Here is an 18,491-nt window from a genome sequence, read left to right as displayed (position 1 = left end):
TTTTTTTTTTTTACCATTTTCATTGAAAATCAACTGACGAGCTGTCAGCATTTTTCCTTAAATATAATTTGCTCTTTAGTGCTCCTGTCTTAAGCAGGTATTGAATATTATCACCCACATCCCATCCCTTTTAATCATTTCACTCTTGACCTGAATGATGTGGTTACTGTGTGACTTAGCCTGGCAGTTTCTCGCTGCTCTGTTAACTGGAGAACATTATTTCTTTTAAATGGAAAATAAGCAGAATCGGGGGCGGGCATATGTGTTAATGACACTGTCTTTCTGCCCTTGTGTTCTTACTTTTTACTTGTTTAGTGCCAGGGACTGGGGCTACAATAGATTCAGCTGGGATCCAAAAAAACTTTGTCATAACTTGAGTCACAAAAGTGCCTAAGTGGAAGGGGCTAATTAAAATAGAGCTGAGCCTTTGTGGTTTAGGTGAAGGGCATCTGATTCTGTTCAGGATGCTTATTCAAGTTCCCTTTGCCAGTTTCCACAGGAAGTTGCTGAAACAGCCTTCTTCATCCCCTCTCAGCCCTCTGCACCTGCTTCCATCCCCATGTTCTTTCTCTCCATGAGTCAGACTGCTGGGTCTGAGGGTAAGAAAGGATTACATTCTGCTAGGAGGAAGTTTTCTTTTTAGAACACGTCTCACATGGTCAAGGTCCAAGATCCTGGTGTTCCTATCTGTGAAGTTGATTTTGGTAGAGAAGTGGAAGGACATGTCTACTGTTGAGGGGGAAACATAAGGTCAGCCTCCACTCAGGGAGTCCCGGCTCACTTGTGGCTGTAGGAGAAGCTCATTTGCTTTGAAACTCTTTTTGAGTCATAAAACCTACTGGTGGGTTATAAACATTCAAGGATGTAGTCAGTATGGAATGTGGAAAATCTTTTTTTTTTAAATCAATGTTTTCTATTTTGGGTGAAAGTATACTTAGCAGAACAGATTCCCATCACACAATTTTTGCACCTCATGTTCAGTGACATTGGTCACATTCTTCTGTTTGTGTCGGCCTTCTCATTTTTTCTGTTCCGGTTGTTCCATTCCCATTAATTATGTTTCACCACCTCCCCTTTCCCCCACACTTGCTTTAGTGTAACTCTGTGCTTTAATGTAACTGTTGTCCATTTGGTCTTGTCTGGATAATTTTTTTACAAAGAGTGCAGTTCTCAAGGGTGAAATTCTTGACTTTCTGAGCGAACCTGCTATTTTGTTAACGGTGAGTGAAATGTGAAAAATCTTTAACTTAGAAAATTGGCACTGGGTCTCAGTGGCAATTCCTCTTTCAGTAAATAATTAGTGTCTGTATAATGTTCCCCGCAATCATATTTTCATGTTTTGTTAGGTGACTTAAGACTACAGACATAGTATGTTGTTGTTGTTATGTGCCGTCGAGTCGTCTCCGACTCATGGTGACCCCTCCTTGGGTTTCCAAGGTGGTATCACTATGGCAGTAGATCGCCTAATCTTCCTTCCGAGGAGTGGCTTGTGGGTTTGAACCTCTAACCTTCTGGTTAGCAGTCAAGTGCCTTAGGCCCTACACCACCATAGTAAGTGTTTTTGTTGTTGTTGTTGTTGTTGTTTTCCCTTCTGTGGAGCAAAAAAACTAATGGAATTCATTTTTGAAACTATTTGTAATATATATATTACACTCAGCTGCTGGTCAAAAGGTCGGCGGTTTGAACCTACCCAGCAGTTCCACGGGAAAAAGACCTGGCAGTTTGCTGCTCCCATAAAGATTACTGCCTAGAAACCCATACAGGGCAGTTCTCTGTCACAGGGGCTCAGTATGAGTTGGAATCAAGTCAGTGCCACCTAACAATGACAACAATATACGTTATATTTGGTTATTGAAGAAGTACGCCTACAGTTTATTTGCAGTAAGCCACCTATTTAGTTTTTGTGAACTTTAAATAAATACTGTTCTGGATATCTCTGGCTGCATTGCATACTACCCCAAAACAGTACCATAAAACAACAACTATTTTATCATACCTCACGGTTCTGTGGGTCAGAAATCCAGGCAGAGCTATTTGATGCTTCTGTTTCATGTGGTGTTGATGGAGGTCAGTTGGTGTTATTCTGCCAGGAGATAGGGGAGCTCCCAAAAAGCTGGCTCAGCTAAGAGAGGCAGGACCTCTCTAGCGTGGCAGCATCAGGGTAGCTCAGGACTTCCAGAATGTTCTGTGAATGAGACGGAAGCTGCGTGGCCTTGATGACTTAGCCTTAAAGCCACGGTGTCACTGAATGCCTGTCGGTCCAAGCAGTCACAACCCCACCCACATTTGGAGGGGTGGGGGAATGTGGGCCATACCTCGCAATGTGTAGTTCAGGGTTAGCCAACATTTGGGGAACATTTATACAGAAGATTGGGGATTTCCTCTGGGGTTCTCTCCTTTCTGGGTTCTCCCTAACTTTGCAGCTACTGTGGCAGCTTATTAGATCATCCTATTCTGTCTTATTTAAATGCCTTTTGGGTTTGTATTTTCCTTATTGATTTCAAGGAAATTTTGTGTCAGTTACATGTGCTGCAGATGTCTTCTTCCAGTCATTGGATTGCTTATTTATTTGTTTTTGGTACTGTATTTTGTAATGACTAGAAATTCATAATTTTAATGGTAGTAAACTTTGTCAACCTTTTCTTCATTTTAATGATGTGTTAAACTTGTGACGAAGGAGCCATAGTGGCACAGTGGTTAAGCGCTCAGCTGCAAACCAAAAGGTCAGCAGTTCTAAACCATCAGCCACTCCATGGGAAAAAGATATGGCAGTCTGCTTCCGTAAAGATTCAAACCAAAACCAAACTCGCTGCCATCAAGTCAATTCTGACTCACTGCAACCCCTGTTGGGTTTCCAAGGATGTAAATCTTTACAGAAGCATCCTGCCTCATCTTTCTTCCATGGTGCAGCTGCTGGAACCACCAGCCAAGTGCCTTAACCACTATACCACCTCTGTAAAGAATACAGCCTTGGAAACCCTATGAGGCAGTTCTACTCTGTCCTGCAGGTTTGCTGTGAGTCAGAATTGACTCATTGGCAGTGGGTTTGGTTTGGAAACTTGTGACTTAAGTTGTTCTTTAATCCATCTGGAATGGCATTTTTATGTATGGAATAAATGAATTCTAACCCATTATTTTTCCAAATGAATATCCAGTTGCCATAGCAATTATATATTATATAGTTGTTCTCCTCTCTAAGGAGCTGTGATGGCATAGTGCCTAAGGCATTTGACTGCTAACCAGAAGGTTGGCATCTCAAACCCACCAGCCACTCCATGAAAGGAAGCCTTGGCAATCTACTTCCTTAAAGATTTACCACCTCAGAAACCCAATGGGGGTCACTGTGAGTTAGAATTGACTCAGTGGCAGTGAGTTAGGTTTTTTGGTTTTTTCCTCTCTGATCTGAAATGCCACGTTTATCATACAGCAAGTTTTGATATATGTGTAGGTCTGTTTCTTGACTCTGTTCTGTGCCATTTGTCAGTTTGTCTGTATATTCATCAGTCTCTTCCTCTTCTTTTTCAGGAGTGTCTTAACTATTTGGGGGTCTAGATTTTCCTTTCTAATTTTAGAATAATAAAGACTTTTTGTGATTTTGATTGGAGTTGTTTGGAGTTATAGATCAATTTGGGGAAAATTAATATATAGTCTCTGTTCATGAATATTTCTTCTCTTCATTTATTTAGGTTTTCTTTGATGTCTTTCAATAAACATTTACAATTTTCTCCATATAGGTAACACGTTTCTTTATTAGATTTATTCCTAAATATTTTATAGGTTAAAAGAAAATCGTAGTAAGAAAAATTTCACACATTTACAAAAATAGAGTAATAAAATGAACTTCCATATATTCATAGGCCAACTCCAATTATTTTCAATACAGGCAGTCTCCAGATTATGAACAAGTTCCATTCCTAAGTCTTTCTTTAAGTCAAATTTGCATCCAAGTCAGAACAATTAGGTACAGTTCATATCTGTCAATTAGTCAGATGTCTGCCTTAGTATATAGTGTGTGTTTCTATGCATAAAAAACATGAAAGAAACCCTTGCAGATACACTAAAACGTCTTTAACATAACGATATAGTAGTAGTAATAATAGTGTTTGAGATGCACATTGCACAGAAGCCCCGTGTGTTGCTAGGAGCCATTTTACGTACCTCAGTTTTTAACACGATATGTTTCCTGGGGATTAGTTTGAAACTGAGCTGTAGGTAAGTCAGGTCACATGGGACGGCCTGTGCAAGTCAGCCTCGTTTCATGTGTACCCTCCTCAGCTTTCCCTTCTCTTCTCCTCCTCCAAATTTTTTATTTTTTAAAATAAATCCTAGATACCTAATTGTTTCAGTATCTCAGAAATCAGTTCATATTCTGTAGCTTTAAAAATGTACATCTAAAACATGAGACTTATAAAAAAATCATAATACCGTCTTCATATCTAAATTTTTTTTCCAGAATAATTCCTTGGTATGATGTTTAGTACATCCATTCTGTATTCAGATTTCCCTGGTTTTCTTATAAATGTTGTTGTTTAAAGTTGGATTGCTCAAATAGGATCCAAACATGTCTTACACATTGTATATAGTTTATATTTCTTTTAAATTGTTTTAAATCTGTAAGTTCTCCTGCTGTCTGAGTGTATTTGCAAAAACTAGATTTTTTATCCTAAAGAATTTCCATATTCTGAGTTTTGCTGACACTATTTCATGGTGTCTTTTAACATATATATTCCTCTCTCTTCTCTAAATTTCTTGTAAACCAAGAGTTAAATCTAGACTAGATCTTATTTAGGATCCTTTTTGTTGTTAAAGGAAGCTCTGGTGGCGTAGTGCTTAAGGCATTTGACTGCTAACCAGAAGGCTGGTGGTTCAAACCCACCAGCCACTCCTCAGAAGGAAAGTTGAGCAATCTATTTCTGTAGTAATACCACCTCAGAAACCCAAGGAAGGGTCTCTTTGAGTCAGATCCGACTCAACGGCAGTGAGTTTGGTTTGGTTTTTGTTTTGTTATTAAAATTCTTGTGGTTGGTGGTGGACAGTTCCTGTTGTATCCTGTGAGGAAGAATATGTCTGGTTATGTATTCTTTTTGTGCCACTGAATTATTACTGGATTTAGGTGTTTTTGGCTCTGACTCATTGTAGAATTCTCCATCGTCTTTTTTCTTAATGGTTTTATTTAGCAACTGAGGATCATTCATCTGATTCATCCATTATTTCATTAGGTCTTACAAAATAGTACTATCCTAATTTTCTTTCTTTCTGTACTTATTAGCTGAAATTTTTCAATAAAGAATAACTGCATTATCATCTCTTTGGTTATCCTTAGACATAATTTATGGGAAAGACAGGATAAATGCCTGCTGAACTTTTTTTTTTTTTTTTTTAAGGAGTTTGAAAATAAAAATTTGGTTCTCTAGTTTACTCCAGAGGTGAATACAAAACAAAACAAAACCCACTGCCATCAAGTTGATTCCAACTCATAGTGACCTATAGGACAGAGTAGAATTGCCCAATAGGGTTTCCAAGGCTGTAAATCTTTAGGGAAGCATACTACCTCATCTTTCCCCTGTAGAACGGCTGGTGGGTTCAAACCACCAGCCTTTTTGTTGACAGCCAAATGTGTTAACCACTGCGCCACCAGTGCATCTCCAGAGGTGCAAAGTAAGGAATTTTTCTTCTTCCTGAGAGTCATTATTAAACTTGTGAATTTTGACATTTTCGTCAAAATTTTAGAATTTCTCCATTTTTACAAATACAGAAATTCGTAAAACTCTGCTGTCTTTTTGATTGACATTCACTTGAATCTATAGATCAGTTTGGTGATTAATGATTTCCAGTTAATACTGAGTTTACCAATCCCTGAATATAGTATACCTCTACTATTTAGATTTTCTTCAGTTTTTCTCAATAATATTTTATAGTCTCAGCATATAAACCTTGCACATATTTTGTTAAATTTAGCCCTAAGTATTTCATGTATTTGCTACTATCATAAATGGTATATTTTAAATTAGTTTCCAATTTTTCATTTCTAGTGTAGAAGTACAGTTGGTTTTTTATATTGACCTTGTATCCTGTGTGCTTGCTAAACTCACTTCTTGTTAGTTCTGATTGTTTTTGGTATTTTTTAGATTCTTTGGGATTTTCTATATAAAAGAATATGTTATCTGCAAGTAAAGATAATTTTCTTCCTTTCTTTCCAGTGTTTATGTTTGCTTGTTTTATTTCTTTTGTTTTATTGCACTGAATGGTACCTCCAAGACAGCATTGAATAGGAGTGGTGAGAGTGGGTATTCTCTGCTAGTTACTAATTATATAAAGGAAAGCTTTAGATTTCCTGCCCCTCCCCAATGGGTAGCCAGCAGCCGGATCCTTGGCCCAAGCAAGTTTCCTACTCCTCCCCCAGGGACAGATGGCTTTGCTTCTGTTCCTCTCCCCTCTGGCATTATACTTACCCCTGGAATCAGTGGCCAGAGGATTTGCTGGCCCTCCTCCAGCAACAGACTGCTGTTGCCTGTCACTGGATACAAGGCTTATGCTGGGAGAAGAGGGGATTTCCTTTTCCATATTAGGGACAGATAACTTCGCTTCTACCCCTCTTTCAGTGCAGGTTATCTTTGCCTAGCACCCTAGGCAAGGTTTCCTGGCCCTTCTCAGCAATTTAAAGATTTTCACAATAATCTTAGTATAGGTGCTTACACTTATTTTTTTCTTTTCCCCCTAGCATAGTCTGAACTATACTATTTCAAATTTTATCTTCATCTTTATTGCCTTTGCATTGTTCCTTGCTTGTTTAGGCTTGTGTTTCCCAGGCACCAGTCTGAAGACTGATTATATGGTCCAGTTTTCACTGGTCTGGGAAGTAAAGACTCAGAATGGACAGAGCAAGTTTCTACCAAGCAGATTGTGTTTATTTAGTTTGTTTCCTGAGATTATTTGCTTCATTGTTCTCAAAGTCCTTTATAAAATGAAATGGTGTTAGAGTGATTGATGGGTTGTTTTTAAAACCCTTTTTTATTGAGAATTATTACCTGTAGACAGGAAAGTACACAAAACCTAAATTTCAGCTTAAATTGTTATAAAACAAACATCTTTGTAAATAGTACTGGCTTCAAGAAATGAAATGGTTTCAATACTCTAGAAGTTCCAGGTCCCCAACATGCTTAACTGATCGTAATTCTTCCCCTCTATGGTGTAATCTGGTAGCATAGTGGCTAAGACACTTGCCTGCTAACCAGACGGCTGGCGGTTCAAACCCACCAGCCACTCCTCAGAAGGAAGGTTGGGCAATCCTACTTCCGTAGCGATAACTGCCTCGGAAACCCAAGGAGGGGTCGCTATGAATCGGGACCGACTCGATGGCACATAACAACAACAACAACAACGTGGTGTAATCACTATCCTGATTTTTATGGTTTATGTCCTTGCTTTTCTTTAAAGTTTTACCACCAAATTAAACCTCCCTAAACAATATAGTTTAGTTGTACAGGTTTGTTAACCTTATATAAATGGAATCATACCATATGTGTTCTTTTTTACCTGATGTTTTTCCTTCAATTGTTTTTAAGATCCATCTATGATCTTACCTGTTTTCATTGCTGTATAGTGTTCCATCATATAGGTATGATACAATTTGTCCAACTAAATAAGCATATTTGAATGGTTTCCAGTGTTTAGTGTTATAAATAATACCACTATGAACATCTTGTATATGCTTCCTGATGCACAAATGCACATTTGTAAAGGGCACTGGTTCTCCAAGTAGGGTCCCTTGACCAGCAGCATAGGAATCTTTTGGAAACTTGTTAGAAATGCAGATTCTTGGGTTCTGCCCTAGAACTACTGAGTCAGAAACTCAGCAGTTGGGACCCAGCAATTTGTGCTTTCACGGTCGCTCAGTGTGATTACATTGCATGCAGAGGTTTGAGAACCACTGCTGTAGGGAAGCGACCTAGTAGATGAGCTGTTGGAACACATGGAAAGTGAAGACAATGACAAACTGTTTTCTCAGTTGCTGTACCAGTTTCCATTTTTACCAGAGATACAGGGAAGTTCAAATGGCATGCATTTTTGGTGTTACCAGACTTTTAATGATAATTCCCTCACCCTATTTTTTGTTTCAATATCTTTATTTTTAAAATTAAAAGGTCACTGGTTAGTAAAATCTAAAAACCTGAGAGTGATGGCTCTGATTTTAGTGTCACCATCTGTAATGTTATTCCAATACCTAAGTGCAAAGAAGGAACCCTGGTGACATAGTGGGTAAGCGCTCAGCCGCTCACCAGAAGATCAGTGGTTCAAACCCACCAGCTACTCCACAGGAGAAAATGGGGCAGTCTGCTTCTGAGAAGATTTACAGCCTTGGAAGTTCTTTGGGGAAGTTCTCTGTCTCGACAGCAGTAGGTTTAGTTTGGGTATGTAGAAGATTATTACATATTTATGAAATTGAATTTATTAAACACAGTTTTAGTCTTTTTTGGTTTTAAGCAAATAGTCTTTCCATTTTGGCTTTTTAACAAAAACAGCTTTTGACCAAAGTCTGTTAAAATTGGCTAGTAATGCTTCTTGAAAGTTCATTATGTACTTTTCCCCCCTAGCTTTTATCTCTTCTTTTTGAAGATTTGTTCAAAAAATTTAATTCTGAAATGAAGAAGATTGCAGACCAGGTGATTCCTAAGCAAAGAGCAGCCCAGTTTGATGTCGTGAAGCACATGCGTCAAGACCAGATTACCAATGGCATGGTGAATGCCATTTCCACTGTAAGTGCTTGCTCATTCTCCCAGGGGGTTGTGATTTATTTATAAATCTCTTCAGTGAAACAGGAATCGAAGTACTTTGAGAATGTAGGTGTGCTCGAATAACTTCTCTTAGAAAGATCAGCAAAGGCTGGTCCCTATGAGGCAGAGGTTAAAGATGTTGCAAATGTCTAACCTTTCCAAACTGCTGTACCACTCCAACATCTCTAACGTCAACTCCTCCTACCCTCAGTACTTTCCCTCCTATCTTCGGGTTCATTATTTCACATCTCACAGAACTCACACACTGCCAAGAAAATGACTCGTGATGGTGGAGGCTGGGAGGCTGGGAGGCTGGCAGTCCTAAATCCATGGGTTAGGCAGAGGTATGGAGGACTCTCCTCACTCACATGGTTGCAGAGACTGGTGAGCCCAAATCAGCATGTCAAGACAACTGCTGCTCTCTCAAGTCCTGTGGGGAGATGATGATGAACCAAAGGCAGCATCTGGAGCAAGAGAGAAGGAACTTTCACATATATATCCCCAAGGAAACTAAGGATGCTGACTTGAATCACACCCTCTAGCAAGGTGGGACTCAAGGTCCATCCTACCCTAAACAGGCATAAACAAATAAAACAAACTCACTGCTGTGGAGTCGGATCCAACTCATAGCGACCCCTCCATGGGTTTCTGAGGCAGTATCACTGCGGAAGTAGATTGCCCAACCTTCCTTCCGAGGAGTGGCTGGTGGGTTTGAATCACCAGCCTTCTGGTTAGCAGTCAGGTGCCTTAGGCATAGATGCTAGGATTTACAGTACCTCATAAAATGGAAGACTATGGCTAGAAGGGCCATATTAAACACTGTATTGCAAGGTAAAAAGGAAATGTATTTTTTAAAAAACAATGTTAACAGATCATCAGTTATCTACTCTAGAAGGTAAAATAGTTTAAATGTTAATCTGTAGGGATCTTGTTACTGTATTAACGTCATTGCCAAATCGTCTGCACTCTTGCTGTGTTAAGCAATAAGAAAACAAATCCTCCTGTGTAGAAGAATCTTAGTTTGACCATTAATAGCTATTTTTTAATGAGCACCTTCCCTTTTTTTTTTCTGTAATGAAATTGAGAAATTGCAAGCAGGTTTATTAATTGGCAACTTTTGTCCAAAACAATACAAATTATTTTATTAGGTAGGTTTATATTCTTCAAAGGGCTTTCAGGGGTTCCTCACGTGAGGCATCCGTTCTGTCCTGGCAGCTGCTGTGTGTTCAGGGCCTCTGGCCACTCATGAAGGGTTATCACATAGGCTTTGCTCCCTTTTTTAAAGCACAGCAGCTACAAGTCTATCTGATAAAGTCTGGTTCACTTTTGTATGCCACACATAAAATTAGTTTTATGGCTGGGATTGTGCCTCAACAAAAGAATAGCGTCGTATGACATGTTGATTCCCTTCATGGTGAAAGAATTCGTGGCAGACTTGCTGCAATACTCGATGTTAGAAATTTACAGTGGGTCTGTGTGAGTAGCCCTGGAAGTGACAGTGACATCTAAACTTGAGGTAAACCAAGCCATTGTGCCCAGTTAGGCACATTACAAAAATCTCTTGTGGCCCAAGCTTACCTGCACATTTGAGAGAAGCTTCCAAAGAGTGCTTGAACACACTCCTGGAATTGTTTTTCTGTGCTAGCCTATGACTTCACAGATTTTTCTGACCTGTCATTTGAGTAGTTCTTTTCCCCTAAACAACCCGGCCTTACTTCCCAGAAATAACTCTGTTAGAAAATCACTAGTACGACTGGTGGTAAGTGAGCCCCATACTGCAGGCAGCTGGAACAGGATCCACCTGGGTGGTGCGGCGAGTGTTGCCATTAGTAGAGTACCTTCACCAGGTACATTTTCTCAGAGCAGTTTCTCTTACCAGTTTCTCGTTTCTACCCTTTCAAATTCTCTTGCTGAACATCTTGGCTTCGCTTCCTTTCTGCTTCTTACGTGCCAGCCAGCTGCTGCCTTGTTTTCACTCTGTGCTGAATGTTTATCTTACTGTGCTCACGCTCATTTTCTGGGCATCAGTTGATTTACTAGATTCATTCTCGTTGTGAGCATGGAAAGACGAGACTGAGTAAGCAATTCAGGAAGCAGCTCATTTGGGAGAATGTATGTGTTTGCTCTGTTGCTTCGCTTTGTAATGGATAGTTCCTTCATAGGGTTTAGCTGTTTTACAAGTTATCAACAACTCAAGGTTCTGAAGCAATTGATCTTCATTGTAATAATGATCAAACTTTGATTTCCAAGGGAGCATCCCCAAAGTCACATATTTTAATTCAAACAGATCACCTCATCTGCTTCTAACACCCAAGCAGTTTTTTCTAGTACAAGGCATTTTAGCCTGGGACCCGTGAATCCTCTTCTGCAATTGAATGTACAGTGTTGTGCTCATGTTGTTGTGTGTGTTCTCAGGAGAACATCGTGGCTTTCATCAGGTTCCCAAAGGAAAAGTGAAGCCCTGCTGTGTAAAGCAAGAGCAGGTCTTTCCCTTTGGAATCAGGAAAATCGAGTGAGCCAGTTTCTGGACATCTTCGTTCCTACTTTGCCTGTTTGATACATACTTCTCTCTGCTCTACTGTGAATTATGATTAAAAAAATCCTGCCCTTAATCTTTAAATTATCCTTGATAATATTATTTAACATTTATAATTAATATAATTATACAGCAATATATATTTAATATAATATGTTAAATGCCTAGGAGATAAAGTAAATTTAATGTTCAAAATTTATTTCATAGGAATCTATTTTAAGATTGTTGTGACAGGCACAGAGAATATATAATACTTCTTAATATGAATATGTTGTTGTTGTTGTTATGTGCCATCGAGTCAGACCTGACTCATAGCGACCCCTCTTCGGATTTCTGAGGCAGTATCTCTACGGGAGTAGATTGCCCCATCTTCCTTCTGAGGAGTGGCTGGTGGGTTTGAACTGCCGGCCTTCTGGTTAGCAGTCAAATGCCTTAGGCACTATGCTACCAGAGCTCCCAATATGAATATATATACCGTTTTTTGCATTTTTCAAGCCTTAATTAAGAAGCCTACAGCTTTTTCGTCATTCCTAGTAGCTGCCATCAGTCATTTTTCTGCTGCTATATTTTTCTCTAATTATGACTGTGGAAGGTATCCAAATTATAGCAGATTCCAACATAAAATCATCTCTCTGATCTTCAAATGAGTTTTCCCTCACACACGTGTAGAAATTCCTTATCTTTTATTAATTAGCTTATTGCTGCCAGTGAAAATCTCTGATTGTGAACTGGCTTGTTGAGGATGTAATCTGGTCTTCAGAAAATGACTGTTCTGATTTGATAAAGTCGATAGATCAAAGCATCCTGAGAGAGTGTCTGTGTTGTACGCCATCCAGTCACTTTTGACTCATAGTGCCCTTATGTGACAGAAGTGCCCCATCAGGTTTTTAGGCTGTAATCCTTACGGAAGCAGATGGCCAGGTCTCTCTCTCTCATGGTCCCATTGGCTTGGTTTGAACTGCCAACTTTTTGGTTAGCTGCTGAGCACTGAACCATTTGTGCTGCCAGGGCTTCTAGATGGTTTCTAGACATAGGTGGTGATGAAGGTGATGGTTGTGTGCTGTCGAGACAATTCCAACTTACAGCAACCCTTTGTGTAATAATCATCACATTCCTAGAAAACTCCAGCAAGTGACCTGGCCAAATTTTAACTTTTTTTCTCTTTTCAGGTTTGTTGAAGTATCATTTACATACCAAAAAATTTTAATTACACATTTTTATGAATTTTGACAAACATATAGTTATGTAAATTTTCTTTTTTTTTTTTTTTTTACTACAAATAAATTTTTTTAAAAAAAACTTTTTATTGTGATCTGGTTCAAAGTTTACAGAGCAAATTGGTTTTCCATTCAACAGTTCATACACATTTTATTTTGTTGTATTGATTCCAGTCCCCACAATGTAACAGCACTCTTCCCGCTACTTCTCTGTGTTTCCGTTTCTGTTCATCCTTTCCTGCTCCTTCCGCCCTTCAGAGCTTGATCCTTCGGCAAATGCTACCCTTTGATCTTGTGGTTGATTGTTCAGAGGGGTAGATACTTCCCTGGTGCTATTTTTCATCTTATAGACCTGTCTGTTTGGCTGAAAGTTAAGCCACAGGGTGAGTTCAGTTCCAAGCTTGAAGGGTAACTAAGGGCAGTAGGCTCAGGGGTTCCACCAGTCTGTCAGACCAGTAAGCCTGGTCTTTTTTATGATTTTGAGTTTTGTTCCACATTTTTCTCCCACCCTATCCAGGATCTTCTGTTATGATCCCTTTCAGAATGATTGGCAATGGCAGCCAGCCACCGTCTGGTTCTTCTGGTCTCCAGATCGTGGAGGCTGAAGTTTCATTAGTCCTTTGGACTGATTATTTCCATTTGTCTTTGATTTCTGTGCTCTTCTTTGCTTCGGTTGGGGAGAGGCCAGTAGTTGTACTCTAGATGGTCACTCACTGTAAATTTTATTTGAATTACGACATATATGTCAGGCCTCAATTTCATAAATAATGAGTTGCAATGTTGAACTTCCCAGAGTGACTGCAGAGTTCAGGCAACATTATGAATGGACTAGGAAAAGGCTTACGGCTTTTCTTTTTTTTTTATCTCTACAGGGAAATTGGTCTCTAAAGAGATTTAAAATGGACCGCCAGGGTGTGACTCAGGTGCTGTCTCGCTTGTCATACATATCCGCACTGGGCATGATGACCAGAATCTCTTCTCAGTTTGAAAAAACAAGAAAAGTGAGTGGTCCGCGATCCCTCCAGCCATCTCAGTGGGGGATGCTCTGTCCTTCGGATACTCCTGAGGGAGAGGTAAGGAACCTGTCGTGGCCCTGTGCTGTGTCAGAGGTATTACCTCCTAGTGGAGTTTAGTGTCTGCTCCCACCACATCAGGATATGTTCTTTTGTTGGTTAGCCATTTCTCTGGCAGAAAAGTATTGATGTACCTTGTTAAGACTATACCAATATTGCTCTAAAGCCAATATCCACAGAAACAGTTGATTTAATATATTACCTAATAGAAGCATGGTCCCATTGCTCTTGTTTAATTTATCCAAGAATCAAACCATGCAGTGGAGAGGCCATGAGAATGTAAGGTAAATTGAGAACCCCATCACCATTGATGCTCAGAAGGAGCTTTCTTTGTGTAACTTCCCTGTTGCATTTGGTGTACTTAAGAGAAATCAGAGATAGTTGAAGCCCTACACAGTTCAAGCCCTAACGTGGATTCAGACTCACTTATGTAGGAAACAAAGCAATTACCTAAACACTAGGCTGTATAAACAGACTTGGTTCTATAGTACCCACTACTTGCTAGACTGAGGTCCTTTCTCCTAGTGTTAACCATTATTGGTTTCACTTGCTTTTATCCCTTCTAAATGGTAAACTTCTGGAGGAAGGGACCATTATATCCTTAGCACTTAGCCCAGAGCCTAATTCAGAGGAGAGGTCTTTATACATGCGCTGGTGAGTGAATAACTTAATTATAGCAAGTAAACGATGTAGGTTCCAAAGGGTAGGAATTTGTTATAACTTGGGAGAGGTAAAGAGTAGGAGTCCCTGAAGAGTTAGGATTCTTAGAAATTATTATTGTTCTCCTGGTTATTTAAACCATATGGAAATTCACACTAAAATTATACAGTTTGTTAAATTTGCACAATTTATACCTCTTGAACTTTGAATCGGTTTCTCAGAAGTTGCTTCAGCTGACTTCAGTGAGGTACCTGCTTTGTGTCTTACAGCAGCAGGTGGGTTTTGAAAACTGAGGCTATACTCTTTATCTGCCACATGTGTTATGTGTAGCTTTTTCTCAGCTTGCTATATTTGTCCTTGTTTGTATTTTTGTTTCAGACTATTTTGGATTGTATAGAAGTTTAAAATTACTTTTTAATATCCTTTTCATTTTGAAATAATGTTGGACTCACAAAAATAGCATAAAGAACTTAGTAATTCTTCACCTAGCTTCCCCAAATATGGTCATTTTACATAACCATGGTACAGTTATCAACCTCATGCAATGATAATACAATAGTCTATGAACCCTGTTCAGGAGCTCTGGTAGCATAGCGCCTAAAGCGCTTGACTGCTAATCAGAAGACTGGCTGTTCAAACCCACCAGCCACTCCTCGGAAGGAAGATGGGGCAGTCTACTTCCGTAGTGATACTGCTTCAGAAACCCAGGGAGGGGTCGCTATGAGTCGGGTCCTACTCGACGGCACGTAACAACAACAACAATGGACCTTATTCATTCAGACTTCGCCAATTATCCTACCTAGTCTTTTTTCTGGTCTAGCATCGCACACTGGTTTTGGTTGTCATGTCTTCTTAAAAAACGAAAACTCACTGCCCTCGAGTTGGATCCGACTCATAGTGACTTCTCGTTGGGTTTCTGAGGCTGTATCACTACGGAAGTAGATTGCCCAATCTTCCTTCTGAGAAGTGGCTGGGGGGTTTGAACCGCCAGTCTTCTGGTTAGCAAGTCAAATGCCTTAGGCACTACACCACCAGAGCCCCTCATGTCTTCTTAGTCTCTAATCTGAAACAGTCTCTTGAGACTTCCTATAATCAAGAAACTTTAGAGTTTGGCCAGTTATAGAAAACCTCCCATTTCTTGCTACAAGTTTTATATTTTTGTAGCTGAGATTATCAATGTTTTCCTTCACTGTTTTTATTCAGTGTCGTTTTCCTGACTATGGGGTTCTATAATCTGGGAATACCACTTTATGTAATCAGTTTCTTTCAGTTTCACGTTTATGTTGTAGTCATTGTTTACAATACAAATAGTACCGTGCTGAGCGTTTCTGTGGCTCAGTCTCTATATATCTTTGCTTATCATCTCAGAATGAATTCCTATGGGTGAAAAAGAATGTACATCTGTAACCCTTTTGTATGACTGGCCAAAGTGTCCTCTTCAAGGTTGTACTGTTTTATGTTGCCACCAGTGGGAAACTTTTCAGATCCAAACAGTGCTTTGTATTACTGATGTTTGTCCTTGGAAATGATCAGCTTTTTTTTTTTTTAGGCTTGTGGTTTGGTTAAAAACTTGGCCCTCATGACACACATCACAACTGACATGGAAGATGGGCCTATTGTTAAGTTAGCCAGTAACCTGGGAGTTGAAGATGTGAATTTATTATGTGGCGAAGAGCTCTCTTACCCAAATGTGTTTCTCGTCTTCCTCAATGGTGAGTGTTTTACAGGACATGCAGGTCTTACATGACCTGTAGGTGAGGGGAAGAGAATCCATTATTGCCATCTCTTTAAAGTATAAGTGTACTTTAACTCTGGGTCCAGGGTACCCTTTAGTGATAGGAAGAAATTATAACAGAGACATTCATTCCTTGGCTGGGTTATCCAGGTTCTGAATGTGTACAGCTATGAGAGCTAAAGGGCAAGTTTGTAAAGATGGTCTGCTTTCTTCCCAGTCGCAGATGCTAGCATACCCACGGTGGGGTGAGGCTCTGCACAGTATATTTAAGTACAAGTTAAATGTCTGAGTCATTCTGCAGCAATAATCAGATCAGTCCTTCCAGTGAGTTGATTTCTGTTCAGCCATTTGGTGATACGTCAGTAGCCTGTTGCTCCGTTCACATGCCCCGCCCACCTCCCTCAGAAGTTCTCCAGAGACGAGGGCAGCAAGTGTGCCCTTGTCCTTTGAGCTTTTGGTCTGGTGGTGTGTGTGTGCCTGTCCCTCACCAGCGTGCTCCAGGACTCATCTCTGACCACTGAGCTCACTGTCTCTTCTCCCCCTTCCTCCTACTCTGGGAGCCATTAACCCTTTACTGTCTGGACTGGTGAGAAGGAAAGTGGTCAAAATCTCAGCAGGGTCATTCGTCGACTGCTTTGTTTAGTGTATCCCGGAGACTAACCTTTAGTGAGCCTTTCTGCACTTTGACCCAGTACTCGCCGTGTCTTCACACCAACCTGTGAGGCAGAGTCCATTTTGGTCACTCACAGATGAGGATCACAGCAATAGTAGCAGTTCCGAGGCACCAGGCAGAGTTCCGAGTGTGTCCACAGATCACCTCCTTTACCCCTCACACCCACCTGTGGAGGGGATAGAGTCTGTTCAGAGCCAGTCTGGACCCCAAGCTCATGCTCCCAGCACCATGCTGACCACCAAGGACAATGACGCTACCCCATCCAGTTACCCAGTCAGCAGGTGGGGGGGGGGCCGGCCCCAGACTCTGCATCCCTCAGACCACCCGTAAGCACTCCATGACGTGCTTCCCTGCAGCCTTGTGAACTGGCCGCAGGCATTCACAAAATATTTAAAAATGACTACCTGATGCTACTTACTATTTGGATTGGGTAGGTATTTTAGATCAGATTATATATTTTTTTCTCTTACTTATTCTTACTTGTTTGTGCTTAGGTAACATCCTAGGTGTCATTCGAGACCATAAGAAACTAGTGAATACATTTCGACTGATGCGAAGAGCAGGTTACATCAATGAGTTTGTTTCCATCTCCACAAATCTTACAGATCGATGTGTCTATATTTCCTCTGATGGAGGAAGGCTGTGCAGGTATATGTTGCTAAGAGTTTTTAAGAATCTGTTTACTTTTGAAACGAATAGACATTTCTATATTTGAAGCAGTTACAACCCCTTTCATTAAGATAAGTTTAACTCAGCAAATACTTTATGAATGTGCCTACTAGGTAGTGAGGATTCAAAGATTAAAGGGAGACAGTGTGTGTCCTCAGCTCAGGGGCAGAAAGAATACTAATAAGAATCAATTATCCAAATAATAATTGATAGCCACTACTTATTATTTTAATAGATTTACTACATGAAGGCATTAACTGCATTCAACTCCATGAGGTTAGAATTACTATTTTCATTTAGGAAATGAGAAAACTGTGGTTCAGTGAGACTAAGTAATATATTGAGAGCTAGGAAGTGGTAGAGTTGTGTTTTTCACTTAAAAGTCCTTTGAATTTATCTAACTCTAGCAGTCAAGGTTGTACCCACAATATTTTTTATAGACAGAACATTAGAGGAACAGTGAGATTTTGTTACTTGGATAAAGAGGGAAAGAAGAGATGGTAAGAATAAAAACTTGAAGGCATGAAGAACTGAAATAATGGTAGGTCCAACAGAAAGGTAGGATTCCACTCTTCATTTAACAGATACTTATCAGTGCTTGTAAAGCACAGATACTGTGTAAAACCTAGGGGTATGAAGATGAACATAAAGTGGTATCTGATCTTTGGGGCTCTGCAGATGCATCAGCTGAAGATGTTCCCTGTTCCCAAAGCCCTTGGTTGTTTCCTTGTAGGCATTGTCGGTAGATCTCTGGTGGTGGTAAGACACAAGACAGTGAACTGGTAGTGGTATCAAGTGGAGGAGAGAGCACTGGCTTGAAAGTCAGTCAGAGCGGGACCTGCTGTTGCCATTGCTGTGTCTCTCCAACATCCATTTCCCCTGCTAATAACCCTGCCTCATTTTCCTTTGGGGCCTGTCCCTCCCCACAGGCGGTCTTCTTGAGACAGTCAGTCAGGAGCCCTCCTTCTCAGGCAAGAGTCAGGCATATGACCCAAGCTAGGCTAGTCAGACTCTCTCGTTGAGGAATTTGAATCCTGAATAGAATCACTCACGGATGGACAGTGCTTGGAACCAATACCACAGGAGAGAGTCTGCTCATCACTTATCATTTTGGGAATCGTTGGCACTGTTATACTTCCTTTTTTTCTGATATT

At 40.2% G+C, this 18,491-nt stretch overlaps 1 protein-coding gene across 1 annotated transcript in view; it reads left to right on the top strand.

Annotated features, from left to right (window-relative positions):
- POLR3B (RNA polymerase III subunit B) overlaps window positions 1-18,491 on the top strand; it is a 184,868-nt gene that overhangs the window by 93,876 nt on the left and 72,501 nt on the right. Inside the window, exons 12-15 of the mRNA XM_042781974.1 lie at window positions 8,595-8,756; window positions 13,400-13,600; window positions 15,810-15,972; window positions 17,163-17,316. Coding sequence (XP_042637908.1) covers window positions 8,595-8,756; window positions 13,400-13,600; window positions 15,810-15,972; window positions 17,163-17,316 — 680 coding nt within the window. The remainder of the gene's footprint in view (window positions 1-8,594; window positions 8,757-13,399; window positions 13,601-15,809; window positions 15,973-17,162; window positions 17,317-18,491) is intronic.

This window comes from Orycteropus afer, unplaced genomic scaffold (assembly GCF_000298275.1).
Source record: "Orycteropus afer afer isolate SDZICR_OR568_19922 unplaced genomic scaffold, OryAfe1.0 scaffold00209, whole genome shotgun sequence".
Taxonomy (NCBI): Eukaryota; Metazoa; Chordata; class Mammalia; order Tubulidentata; family Orycteropodidae; genus Orycteropus; species Orycteropus afer.
The sequence above is the reverse complement of the archived record's forward strand: the minus strand, read 5'-3'. Positions and strand labels throughout refer to the sequence as shown.